The sequence below is a fragment of the Sapajus apella genome, unplaced genomic scaffold (genome assembly GCF_009761245.1).
Source record: "Sapajus apella isolate SASKATOON/1434 unplaced genomic scaffold, GSC_monkey_1.0 scaffold85, whole genome shotgun sequence".
Classification (NCBI taxonomy): Eukaryota; Metazoa; Chordata; class Mammalia; order Primates; family Cebidae; genus Sapajus; species Sapajus apella.
This window is the reverse complement of record NW_022437025.1, coordinates 3035176-3049195: the sequence shown is the minus strand read 5'-3', so window position 1 is coordinate 3049195 and position 14020 is coordinate 3035176. Positions and strand designations below refer to the sequence as shown.

Genomic DNA, 14020 nt, shown 5'->3' with positions numbered 1-14020 from the left:
ACAGGACAGTGAATACCGGCATTATAACTACTGCCTCTCAAACAGCCAACAGGAGCGCAAACTGCGCCCACCCACGCCATAGACATGATCCTGCTGGTCACTGTCCTTTACTCCTTAGAAAGCGAGATCTGGTTGTTTTAAAAGTAGAAAGCCTTTCTATTTTGGTACTTCTGCAGCAAGCCCACCTATAAGGCACATCAATTTCTGGTTCCATGAATTTATTCCCATACAAATCCATATCCTTTGCATCCTGGGTTAACCTAGGATAAGGATGACCTGTGTTTCCAGCCTTACCTCTGAGCAAGCCCGCTGCTCTGAAGGTATTCCTGGATTCTGTTGAGTTCTTCCATTGGCAACTGGGCCATGCTGCTCTAAATACACAAAAACACATTAGTGTGTGTGTAACACCTAACAACCCAAAATAACCTCACGCTCATTTTAAAAGGATAAACTGATGTGTACACTTCATCCTAGTAAGGGCATATTAGAAAAAAATACAAGAAATGGTCAGATCAGACACATGAGGAACAGATAGTTTGCAGATGTTTCCACATTTCTATCAGTGACCATATCAAGACCACACCTATGGAAGAAAATACCAGCCATCTGTTCTGCTCGCCTGCTAAATTTTCAATATAGATCAGTATCAGGGTTTCTTTTCCCAATACCTGTAAATTTGCAGCCAGAAGCATTTCTACCCGGCGACAAGCAAGGATGTCGACCATGCGAGCCAGCACACGGAAAGGGGTGCACAGAAGCCTATCCACATACAGCGTGAGCACAGCTCCCGACTGGCTGAGATGGATCCCTTCCAGGCACTGAAGCGTTTTCTTTAGAGTGGTTGGCTTATATCGAGAAGGAAAAGAACAAAAGATGACTATTTTGCCAATCGGAAATTGAAGTTAAAAATTTCAATACTCCACTTTTAAGGCAGAGAAAACTGCAACTGGCAATAATTGGCAGAAGACGTACAGCTGAAAGGTTTTCACAACGAGACTGAATTGCCTGGATGAACAGGCCGCTGGCAGCAGAGTTCCGATGAACGGCACTGATGAAGTCCTGGACTGGGGGCTCGTGGGAAAGGCTGATCAGATCTTGAATGTGATTTACGATGAGCCACGTTAAGTGCTCAGAGTCATGGAGGTTCTGACACTAAGGAAAAATACAATGAAAGATTCATTTTCAAGTACACAAGAAGAGACCAGATATTAATGCCATAGAAAGGCCAGATAGGTTAGGAAGGAGAAAACACATCCCAAATATAAACATCCCTAAAAATATACGGTGTATGAACACAAATAATTGAAGAGGCAGGAAACTCGATTTACTGAGGCCGTGAACTCCGACCACGCACTGCAGCAGAGGCTGTGTGAAGTCGGACCTCCCCTGGGGAAGCAGGTGCAGCAGTCCAGCTCTCAGAGACACTAACAAATAGCCAAGGGTCAAAGGACAAAGGCGGGCCTCAGCAATACCCATGGGTAGCAGGGGCACCTTGGCGCCAGGACACTCTCATCACAGCACTGCTGGCCCTCTCCTGGGCTTCAGGCTGGCTGAGCCAGTGGGGTTCTCCAATTACTCTTTTTCCAATTTTGTGATAGTTCATTGGAAAAAAAGGAATTCTCTATCACTGCCACAGTTTTGACAGAGTGCTGAATCCAAAATATGACTGGATCCCACAAATCAAATAAATCTTAAGTGCAGATATTTCATTTAAGATTTAGAAGAAAATAGAAAATACATATATTTAAACATTCAGAGCCTTTTCATCTTGATTCATAATCCTAGGCAGAAACCGTAAAATATGACCAATTCCTTGACATCTGGTTAATAATTAATATTTTTCATTTGGGATCATTTGACAGTACAGGTTGAATAACCCTTATCTGAAATATTTGCGATCCGAAGTATTCTGAATTTAGGATTTTTTTTTCAGGTTTCGGAATATGTGCATTATACTTATTGGTTGAGCCTCCCAAATCAAAAACTCTGAAATCTTCCAACAAACATTTCCTTTGAACATAATGACAGCACTCAAGAAGCTTCAGAATTTTGGATTTCAGATTTTTGGATTTGGGATTCTCAACCTTTATTAACTTATAAAAATAATGTATTTTTTCTTACATTTCTGTGAAAAAACAGCATTATACAATTATATTATCCTTAAAAGAAGAACAAAATAGGAAAAACTATTTCAATAGAGAATGCAAAACAAAAAGCGAATATTAATAAACTGCCATCACCAGAAAAAGTCTCTAGGATAATACCTCTTTCAATTGTAGAGTCTGCTTCCTTTTTTAATTTGGAATATTTAACACTGTTTTGCTATGTGACAGCAGTATCTGTATCATGTTTGTAACAAAGAAATGCATACGTTTTAAATATTTTTTTTTTTTTGAGACGGAGTTTCGCTCTTGTTACCCAGGCTGGAGTGCAATGGCGCGATCTCGGCTCACCGCAACCTCCGCCTCCTGGGTTCAGGCAATTCTCCTGCCTCAGCCTCCTGAGTAGCTGGGATTACAGGCACGCACCACCATGCCCAGCTAATTTTTTGTAGTTTTAGTAGCGACGGGGTTTCACCATGTTGACCAGGATGGTCTCGATCTCTTGACCTCGTGATCCACCTGCCTCAGCCTCCCAAAGTGCTGGGATTACAGGCTTGAGCCACCGCGCCCGGCCCGTTTTAAATATTTTTAATATAAATATAGAAAAAGTATTAATTCTAGACCAAAATCTAACAGTAAGTTACCTCTGAGTAATACAGTTACTGGAGGTTTTACTTTCTTCTGTGTATTTGTTTTTTGTAAATTCTTCATGGTAAACATGTGATGCTAGTTTTATGGTTAAAAACTCCCACAAGTTATTATTATTATTATTTTTAAAGAGAATGGCATTTAAACAGGAATCCATCTTAAAATGCAACAATGAACATCTAACACCTTTTCTACAAATTAACTTAAAAAAAAGTCTTTTTTTCGAGCAGAGGTCTCGCCCTGTCACCCAGGCTGGAGTGCAGTGGCACAGTCATGGCTCACGGCAGCCTCGAACTCCTGGGCTCAAGCCATCCTTCCGTCTGAGTCTCTCAGGTAGCTGGGACCACAGGCATGTACCACCATGCCAGGCTCATTATTTATGTTTTTCGAGATGGGGTCTCACACCGTCACTCAGGCTTGTCTCAAACTCCTGGGCTCAAGTGATCTTCCCACCTCAGCCTCTTCAGTTACTGGAATTTAGCCATAAGCCATTGCTCTTGGTATTATTATTATTTTTTAATTAAATTTGAACCCCACTACAGTCAATGCATTTACCTTGTTTTTTTAAATCATTATTTATTAATTATTCCATTGCTTCCCTCAAATGAACAAATATACCCAGCATCATGTAGGCATGAGGCAATAGCTAGGCATTTGATAAACGAGTCAGCTGCATGAACTCTCACAGACCAACTTAGAATCTGGTGACTGGAAGGCCAGGCCTGGTCTCCAATTATATATCAGAGCAGGAGAAAACATTAATTCCAGATTGAGTTTTGATGGCATTGGCAGAACACTGGGCAGTCTGGTTTCCAGAGGGTCCGTGCAAGTGCCATCTACATGGGATGTCCTCCGGTTCCCCACATCCCTCAACCCCGTTTACAGGCATTTTCAAACTTACGACATAATCACAGAAGAGAATGAGAGCCCCTCTTCGTACTATTTCTCTATTGCACATTCCAAGTTTGGCTGCCAAGTCAGAATCCTCCTCTTCTCCAGACATCTGAGGACTAAGTAACTTCGTGCTGGACAGACTGTGTCTTCTAGAAGGAGCAACAGATGCACTGACAATGTTTCTGGATGGAAGTGAGCTTATTTGCAAAATACGGAAGATGATTATGTTTCATTCTAGTTCTAAAACAGACAAGTTGTTTTAAATACTGCCATATCAGAACGTTGTATGTGTTAATATATACTTGCAGTCATCTATTCCTAAGCTACAATAAACCACACAGGAAAAACTAAAAGAAACAGAGAATTTAACAGGCAGAAAATTAAAATGCTTGCCTGAATGGCAAAATCCACCATAAAGCTGCACATTCAGCCAGCACCTTTAATTCAGACCTCATACTGGCTATGTTTGATAATTCAGCAATTTGCTTTTGAAACTCTCCATCTGCCATGAAAGTTGTCAACTGCCAGAAAGAAAACCTCCCTGCTTTCATGTTTTACTGTTCATTTTCCAGTGAAACATCAGCACTCTAAACATGCTCAGGAGCATGCTTACGCTCTGGAAACCCTGTTTAAAAACGCTTCTTCCCCAATGATAATGTTTATTTCACTTTACATTTACTTCTTCTCACTACATATTTTTTTCTTTTTGAATAGGTGGGAATTACCAACCTTGAGACTCTTGGCTCTAGTCCATACACTTAAAATGTTGACATATTCCCAAACTGCCCCTCTGACCTTCAGAGTCTCAACTAGGATGACATCCTTCCCATCGCAGTAAAGAGCCTTAACAGGGAGAGAGGTCACGTCAAGCTAAGAATATTCTGAAATACAACTTTTCCTGTAATCCCTAAGGATTTAGAAGAGGACTAGTAAAAAATAAAACTCTACAGATTTAAACTTTTTACTAACTGCCTTTTCTCTGTTTCCCAACAGGTGAATTGAAGGTAAACTAGAGCACAGCCATACAAGCTCAGCAGTCGCAAGGAGCAAGCCACTGCGCAGTGCGTGACGGAAATCTGCAGACACTGCTCACCAAAAGGGGCCAGACTCAAAAGGCTGCACACTGCGTGCTTCCATTTCTTTCTTAATTTTTCCCCAGAGACAAGGTCTTGCTCTGTCACCAGGCTGGAGCACAGTGGAGCAGATCATAGCTCACTGTAACCTCAAATTCTTGAACTCAAGTGAGCCTCCTGCCTCAGCCTCCCAAGTAGCTGGAACTATAGTGATGCACTTGTAATTTTTAAGTTCTTTTCCTGGAGATGGGGTCTTGCTAGACCACCCAGCGTGGTATCGAACTCCTAGCCTCAAGTGATCCTCCCACTTTAGCCTCTCAAAACACTGGGATTACAGGCATGAGCCACCACACCCAGCCTATAGATTCTATTTTTATGGCCTTCTGCAATGTGGGCTGAACAGAGGGACAGAGCACGGATTGGTGGTTAGACCTGGGGAGAGGTGGGACATGGCAGAGGAAGAAGGAACTGTTTGAAGTGACAGCACTGCTCTCTAGCTTCATGTGTTCGGGGGCAGGGAGGGTTACTGACTACAGTTGGACAAAACTACATTTTACTGTATTGTAAATTACGTGTCAATGTGAAAACTAACCAATAGGAAACCTGCCCTTTCTCAGTAGGCCATCCTGCCAGCCCCCGTGTGACTTACACTCAAGCTGTAATTGTGCACTTTGCAGTAATATAGCTATAGGGTAATGAGCCTCTGAAAGAGAAGAGGCAGCATTTGCAATTCAAATATTAGCAGTAGACGTAAAAAAGGTCCAGTGTCAACTCAAATTCAGCTCCAATTTGTAGCAGCATTAAGTCTCCCAAATCCCAGGCCATACACCGCCACGTGCCAGTGGCAAATGTCCCAAATCCAGGGTGACTCAGAACAAGATGAGCTGGGAAGTGACCAACACGTCATGTGTACCACAACACACCCACGAGTGCAGAAGTATAGGCAGGACTCTAACAATTCACAAAAAGTAAGACAGATCGAGAGCGAATCATAAACCCACAGTGACAGAGTCCATAAGAAAGGGGCTAGGCCAGGGCAGAGCCGCACAGGGACCTCCAGGAGCAGAGTACCCAGTGTCACCTGGAGCCAGCTCCCCTCTCGGAGCCAGCCTGGGCGGACACGTGCACAAACTAAGACGGGGTTAAGGGTAAGCAGCAGGAATGTCTGCAACTGGATAGAGCAATTTTATAGCTGCTGAGTCTACAGGTAAAAAGAACAGCTGTGTTTTGTGTTTCATACTTCTAGTAATTCATTTTTCTCATCTTATGAAAATATACTCATCCCCCACCCCCAAAGCTGAAAAAACACAGTCCTAAGGGCAGGGGTTTAAGCCAGAACACTTCTGCTCTCTGTGGGCATCCTGGACATTTATGAGGATTTTCCCCTTTCACCATAGGGAGACCCTAGACACTCGCATTCTAAACTGCTTATGACATACTATCTTAATTTTACCTTTACGTTACCATTAAAAAACAGTATTTTTTTGAAATTTAAGTATTAGGTTAAAAATCCATTGATCCATTATTATTATTTGGAGATGGAGGCTCACTCTGTCCCCCAGGCTAGAGTGCAGTGGCGCAGTCTCAGCTCACTGTTACCTTTGCCTCCTTGGCTCAGGCGATTCTCCTGCCTCAGCCTTCTGAGCAGCTGGGAGTACAGGCACCCGCCACCAGGCTCAGTTAATGTTTGTATTTTCAGTAGAGACAGGGTTTCACCATGTTGGCCAGGCTGGTTTCGAACTCCTGGCCTCAGGTGATCCGCCTGCCTTGGCCTCCCAAGGTGCTGGGATTACAGGCATGAGCCACCATGCCCGGCCTGATCCATTAATGTTATTTCAGGATAACAGAAGGAACAATACAGAAGGTTATAAAGGAAAACGCATTCAGAGGGGGTCAAGAAACAGTCACAGAATTTACAAAAGGCAGTAGTTTGCCCTCAGAGGGCTGAATGAAGATGCCTGCCGAATGCCAAACTAAATTTACCTTTGATTTATTTCTTTTAAACACTGACTATCTAGTTAAGCATTTCTGTTATTTCAACTCAGGAGACACAATTCCCAGACCTGGAGCTTTCTGATATAACATCAGAATAAGCGGGCACATCGTCAGAAAAGGAGCAATCTGCTGACTCGGCAGCTGATTTCCTTGCACGCTAAAGCAGCACAGAACTAGAAGACACTGACTTTCTGTCTGCTGCCCCCACAGTGCCCAGTCATCATGACAGGCCTAAGGCATCCTCCACACATTTCAAATGTTATCACAGTTCTGTCTCCTCCAACAGGATGATCAGACCCCACTATACAGAGCACAGAGTGGATGGCTAAGAAGGCCTCCCAGCAGTGGGTTTCCAGCTGAGTGCCACGGACTGGCGCTACTGGGAGCCCTGGCCTCACATGGCCCAGTATCCACACTGAGCAGACAGGCACTATAGCACCTGCAGTCTTTTCTCTCTGGAACTTCCTCTCCCCAGTGTGGGGTCTTGAGCCTTCCAGAAACACTATGCTGAAGATTCGGCTCAGGGGTGGGGGGGTCACAGCTCTTATTCCCATGCATATACAAATAACTGAGTGATAGAACATCTAGAAATGGAGCTTAAGCCTGAAAGCTGTTTGCAAAAAGAGGGCCACCCATAAAGAGAAACTTAGTAATCCTTTTTGAATAGTAAGATAATATTTCCAAGCAGTTTTGAAATTTGCTAAATACTTACTTCATTATCTAAGAATACCCAGAACCACATGTAATTCATAATGAAGTTAAGACAGTGCAACCCGCCTGGCTACAAAACCAATTTACAGACTCTAGAACTTAGTAGGAGCCACACAGCATGATAAGAATATCCCACAAGATGGAACGGTGTCAGAGAACTTGCCAAAGAAAATCACATTTCAAAAGCAGCCGCTACTCTGAATGCCTGTAGCTGGACCGCATGTTGTCCCTACAGTGTGCTGCCCATGAAAGGAAGATTGGTATGCGGCAGAAATTTTACAAGCCCTCGCAAAAAACGGAAAATGAAAATGCCTTAACGGTGGCCAAACCTCAGGTTGCTGGGAGTCTCAGGACAGTGCTGGGCTGGTGCCCTGGGCTACGGGCACTGGAAACCTACTTTGGGGTCTGCTGCACTTCTGCCCACCAGCGGTAGTCGGTGTGGTTGACAAGCAGCAGGATCTGACACCAGAGCAGCACCAGGGTCGGGTGGGTGGTGATCATGGAACGCGCCTGTAAGTTCAAGCTCTCCAGGGTGTAGAAACTGCCACCACAGCCATCACTGCGGAACAGTCTAGTGGCAGCTGCTGTGATTCTCCGGAACATTCCTAGAACCAAATAAAGTTAAGACTTATTAAGGAGAAACCTCTTTGCTTTCATCTCGGTCCAGTGCCACATGGCTATGTGAAGATTTTTACACAGAACAGACACAGGCTGAGCCGTTTCCCATACTTACATATTCAAAGCACCTGGCATTTAGAAAATTCTGATTTTTCTAGGCAGAAACAGATATCCCACTTATTTAATGGACTGGTCAAGAAAGCTAGCATTCCTCCTCTCCCACTGTCTACCGCTGCAGTGGTTGGCAATGCCAAGCCCTCCAGGAGCTCCAGGCGAAAATCTGAACACAGCTCCCCAACAAGGAGGCAGGGAACACTCAGCGCCTTGAATCACCACACTTGGGCCACAGCGGGGTCCCCACAGGACTGAGCCACAGCTAGACAGGCAGGAGTGGCACCCTGCACCTGCCAAACTGAACAGCTCCTGCGCTTGCTAAGAACTGAAGATCAGAAATGCTGTAAGAGGCCAGGTGAGCAGGCAGGACAGGTGCTGAAAGAACATGGCAGCCCCCTGCGGTTTAGGCTGTGTGTTCTCTGCAGGCTCCTGACACCTGATAGCCAAGGGGTCTGTGCCTGGCCATGGAACATCCTGGGCCTGGACAGGCCAAGTGGCAGTCTGCCCACACGCAACACTGGCACCTCAGCAACATACTCAGTTAGAGTCTACCCACAGGTTTCTCCACAGCACCCTTCTCAGGCTCCAGGTAGCATGACTTCATTCTATCCTCTCCTTTGGACAAACACAGAGTCAAAGGCAGAGAGACAGGCACAGGCTGCAAAGCATAGCAGGGAGAGGCAGCAAGACCCAGGAAACAGAGAAAGGCCCATCTGGCTAAGGTTGCCCACTCCCCAGAGCTGGTCCTCCTGGCATCTCACTGCTGGCTCACAATTTTATTTCTGATTTCAAATTTCAGGCCAGGTGTAGTGGCTCATGCCTATAATCCCAACACTTTGGAAGGCTAAGGCCGGTGGATCACTTGAAGTCAGGAGTTTGAGGCTAGCCTGGCCAACATGGTAAAGCCCTGTCTCTAATAAAAATATAAAAATTGGCTGGGTGTGGTGGCAGGTGCCTGTAATCCCAGCTACTCAGGAGGCTGAGGCATGGGAATTGCTTGAACCCGGGAGGCAGAGGTTGCAGAGAGCCAAGATCGTGCCACTGCACTCCGGCCTGGGCAATGGAGCAAGACTCTACCTCAAAAAAGAAAAAGAAAAAAACAAAAAACAAAAAACTCAAAACCTCCCCAAAGTGAAAGGGTCCTAAAACAGGCAACAATGGAGTATGTAAGCTTTTTAGGGCTCCACAATGCCTTAAACTACAGCCTGAGACCAAGGAAGACTGCTAACAAATGCAGCACGCTCAGAGAATACAGGCCTAGTCACAACGAGGAGTTCTAACTGGCCACTCCGGGGTTCCCAGGATTTCTCTACACTTGTTTCAGTCAGTATCGTCCCCTCCAGCCCATTCTGCAGTGGCCTCGTCCTTCTGTGGGGCCCTCTGTTCCTGCATGGGTCCCTTGAGTGAAGAGGCATGCACTGCTTTCAAGTAAGACTGCAGCCAGGCCACGGAGCACGTGCACAGAGCTGGGAGGTGGGGGTTTTGAACAGGTAATAGAAACCCACAATCCGAGCTGTGTTCTAGATGGCTGTGTCAACACAGGCTCTGAATCAGGCTGCCTGGTCAGATCGTGGCTCTACTGTTTACTACCTGGGTGACCTTGGATGCCCCTCACCCGGGGTCTCAGCTTCCTCAGGTGTAAGTTGGAATTAAGAGCAGTAACTTTTTGCAGGGCCGCAATAAGGAGCAAACAGGAGAACCCAGGTAAAGGGCTCAGCACTGCACAGGGCAAGGAGGAAGTCCTCAGCCCCTGCGGCGCCGGCGGAGGCTGCTAGAGCCTATTAGGGAAATTCAGATGGAAGATGAGACAGACTCTGAGGGCCACCTCCCAGTAGATGGAGAGGAGGAGGTCAGGTCAGGGTCCCTGTGGTAGGGGGAGGAGGAGCTGACAATGATGCTGGGATTCTGAACATCCCAAATGATCTCATTAACAAGAAGAGGCCCTGGAAAGTAACAGTGGTGCCAGTTCCATTTTAAGTGCAAGCAAGTCTGAGGTACTGGCAGGACAAGTCCCATGTCGAGAAGCTGGAGGCCAGGACTACACGGACCAGCAAGAGAGTCGTCCATGAGAGCAACAGCCAAGCTCACAAAGGGGATGGACCTACAAAGACCAAGGAGCAAGAGGACAGAGGCCACAGAGAGACAGTGACGAGAGACCACGGACAGCAACTCGGGGAACACAATCAATTAAGTGGCTGGACAGAGAGAACCCTGCAGAGGCAAGCTGCCACGGCGTGAGAAACAAGACGGAAACAAACCAGCAGGGGCAGCGAGAATGGAGTGTGCACAGAGGGAGGGACCCCTAATGAAGAAGCAGGAGAGCACAGGAAGTGCTGGCTTGTTTTTAATTTAAGGCTGGCTTAGTGTGGCTATCAGCGTGCAAGAGAGCAGCTACAGCCAGAAAAACAAACACAAGACATACATGTTTTGCTATGCTAAGTATGCATGGATTTTTTTTTTTTTTTTTTTGAGACAGGGTCTCACTCTGTTGTCCAGACTGGAGTACAGTGACACAATCACAGCCCCCTGTAGCCTTGGCCTCCGGGGCTTAATCGATCCTCCTGTCTCAGGCTCCTGAGTAACTGGGAGTATAGGTGTGTACCACCATGCCCTGCTAATTTTTGTATTTTCTGTAGAAACAGGATTTCACCATGTTACTCAGGCTAATCTCGAACCCCTGGGCTCAAGCAATCTGCCCGCCTTGGCTTCCCAAAGTGCACAGGATTACAGGTGTGAGCCACCACACCTGGCCTGCAATGCATGTTTTTAAATAAGCATCAAAGGCAAAATTCAATTACAGAGAACCCAGAGGATGTTGTGTAAGGAAGCAGACAAAAGAGGAGCGAGGAAGCCGGCAGGAGTGTGACGCTGAGCTTGGGGATAGAACAAAAGTCCCCTGTTCTAACGGGACGTTACAAGGAACCCAGGGCCCCTTCCAGGTGGAGAGGAGGCAAAGCTGGACAGAGGCTCATGAAAAGGGTTCGTGACTCTCTCTGCGGAGAGTGAAGCAGACTCCTGCTGGGCATGATGTGGACACAGCAGAATAGCAAAGGCTGTAGAGGGCACTGCATTCCCAGCGGCTCATTCTGAAGGCACCACTAATCCCATGGTGACACCTGCCTGGTCCCCTCTTTCCAAGGGTTCCCCTGACTTTCCTCATCCTGGAATGACCGGTTTTTATCCTCACAGAAAACACAGCAGAGACCACGGTGCTGCTGCTGGGAAGCAGCAGGATGACATCTCCCGGTCCCTTTGTACAGGGTGGGGCTGTGACCCACCACTACCAGAGAACACCAGCAAAGGCACGCATGTCGCTTTAAGTCCAAGGCCACAAAGCCTTCTTCTCTACCTTCCTCTCCTTGTCCCCAACCAGACACAGGGGATGTGGAGGGCTGGAGAGGAGAACCAGAAGAAGGAAAGGAGCCTGGGTCCCCAAATTCCCACACAGAGGAAAACCACCTGTGAGCCAGTAACACCCTCAATGCACTGTCATAAAACCAAGAAAGAGCCTTCCATGGTGTGAAGCCATGGAAATGTTGGTTTATTTGTTACAGTAGCTAACATTACCTAACAAAGGCAACAGCGGCATTGAGGACATGGCTGAGATTAGAAGATGCTTCTCGGTGGACCCTCCCTTCCTAGGGTCCCGGGCAGTGATGACTAGCAGTCTAAGACAGAAAGAAGGCAGAGCCTGTGGATCACAAGGGTGACACCCGGGAAGCCAAAGGGCCTTGGGGGAGGAGAAAGGGGCCAAGTGCCCGGAGACCACAATGGCAGTGCAGAAAAGCAGGGGGCAGGACGGCAGACGCAGACTGTGCCCAGAGAAGCAGGTACAGCTAAACCCAGCAAATCCCCAGGCCCTGTTTTTGTGAGCTAAACAAAGAAATACTGAAAGGAACAATGGAAGCAGGAATTGGAAATAAAGAATGCTGTTTTCAAAACAGGCAGGATGTGGGATCGCACCCCAACTCCAGCATCAAAAACTCCTAGGGCAGTGACCTCTCTGGGCTGAGCTTGTTCAGCTATGACGTGGAGAGAACCATCTCTTCTCCATGCCACACAGTGACTGGGCCCATGGTGGGTATTCTGCAAGTGCCAGCAGCCACACTCACCACTACCAACCCAAGAAGTGGTCTGATGAGAGAAAGAATGACAGGCAGGAAAGAATGCTTGGGTTTTCATTCCTGGTTTTGGCAAAGGATCTTTTAGAACCTAAGCAGAAAGGGGGAAATACTTCACAGAGCTGTCCTAAGAATTAACTGGGATAATGAAAATTAAAGTACTGCACGCCCTTTAGAGAATTCCATTGCTCCCAGCATTATGATTGTTAGTAGTCCTGTCCTTGCACAAGCATAAACTTCAATCCGCGTCAACTTTATTACTATAGAAAGGACCATTTCCTCTCTCTTCCAGTGTTCCTGCTTGCCCCATAAAGTGGAGCCACTGACCCTTTTGAAGGGACAGAGAAAAGGGCTGCTGTGCAGCCATCCCCTCTGCCACAAAGGAAGGGGTGGGCATGCTTCCATGAGGGTCATAGGAAGACGTGGGTGCACTTCCGTGAAGGACATAGGAAGGGGTGGGTGTGCGTCCGTGAGGGTCATAGGAAGGGGCGGGCAAGCTTCCGTTAGGGTCATAGGAAGGGGTGAGCGAGCTTCCGTGAGGGTCATAGCATGTCTCCACCACCCACCAGGACTCAGAGAGGAAGGGGCAGCAGCTCCTGCCACCCTGACTGGGTAAGGTCTGGATGGCAGGCTGTGTTGAGGGTACAGGCCAGACAGTTCTAATCCAGCTTCATGGACAACAAACAGAGCTGATGCTTCCACTCCCTGGGCCTCCGGTTCCACCATCTGTTTCTAAACCAGTCCATCCTGGACCAAAAGAGAAGGATACTGGTTACCCCAAATGCTGTACACAGGAGGACAGGTATCTTTCTTGGCTATTCTGCTTATCCTAGATGGAATCTGAAATAGGCAAACAACTTTGGGATAAATCTCCTCCTCCCCCAATAAGAAAAGCAGAAAAACGAAAAGAGAAGGGTGCCATTCAGACTAGTTCCTGAACTAGGTATTATTTAAGAAGTAATAGCTGAACTGCACAAATTTAAAAGGCTCCATTTTCAGTGTATGGGTGGAATTCATAGCCTTTGTTTAAGCAGTATATAAACACAAATGACCAATTTTACATGTCAAACACAACTTAGATAAAAACACAAGATGAATTACTTCAACTCTTATCTTAAAACCAACCAAATACAGTAATTCTGCCACCTAGTGTCTTTCAAATAAATGCAGTCAAATGAAACAAGAAGATAGAAACAGACATTTATGTATACACACAGACAACTTACTTGCAAATGCTGGACCAAATAAATAAGGTCCAAAGACACCAGCAAGAAACCCATATGCCCTCTCCAAGCCCTCCATTCCCTCCAGTAAAGCTGCTTCTCAACAGACCTGCACTATCTCACACAGGAGCCACTACCCACATGGAGCTGTTTAAATGTAGGTTAATTAAAATTAAATAAAATTATAAATTACGCTCCCCAATCAGACCAGCCACATTTCAGGTATGGACACCACACGCGGCTAAAGGTGGCTAAATGAGACAGTGCAGACGTCCTGTCTTTGCTGGAAGTTGTACTGGACAACAGTAGTAAAAATATTTTGCCTGAATTTTGGGATTGAAGGAGAGGAAATCAGTGCAAAGAGATGGTAACCACCTCTGAGCTGCACAGAAATCGCTTGGACATGCAGAAGGACCCAGAACACACAACCCTTGTCCCACAAAGGCAAGACTCATTCTTAGAAATGAAGCCACCTCTTCCTGGCATCAGATCCAACCAACCAGCAAAATATAAAAATGACC

At 46.3% G+C, this 14020-nt stretch overlaps 1 protein-coding gene across 3 annotated transcripts in view; it reads right to left on the bottom strand.

Annotated features, from left to right (window-relative positions):
• The window catches only part of HTT (huntingtin), a 153332-nt gene that overhangs the window by 35375 nt on the left and 103937 nt on the right, over positions 1 to 14020 (bottom strand). For all 3 annotated transcript variants that reach the window (XM_032254023.1, XM_032254022.1, XM_032254021.1), the window contains 5 exons: positions 7821 to 8028; positions 3652 to 3793; positions 973 to 1152; positions 669 to 845; positions 295 to 371 (listed from right to left, as the gene is read on the bottom strand). In XM_032254023.1, the coding sequence (XP_032109914.1) occupies positions 295 to 371; positions 669 to 845; positions 973 to 1152; positions 3652 to 3793; positions 7821 to 8028 (784 nt within the window). The remainder of the gene's footprint in view (positions 1 to 294; positions 372 to 668; positions 846 to 972; positions 1153 to 3651; positions 3794 to 7820; positions 8029 to 14020) is intronic.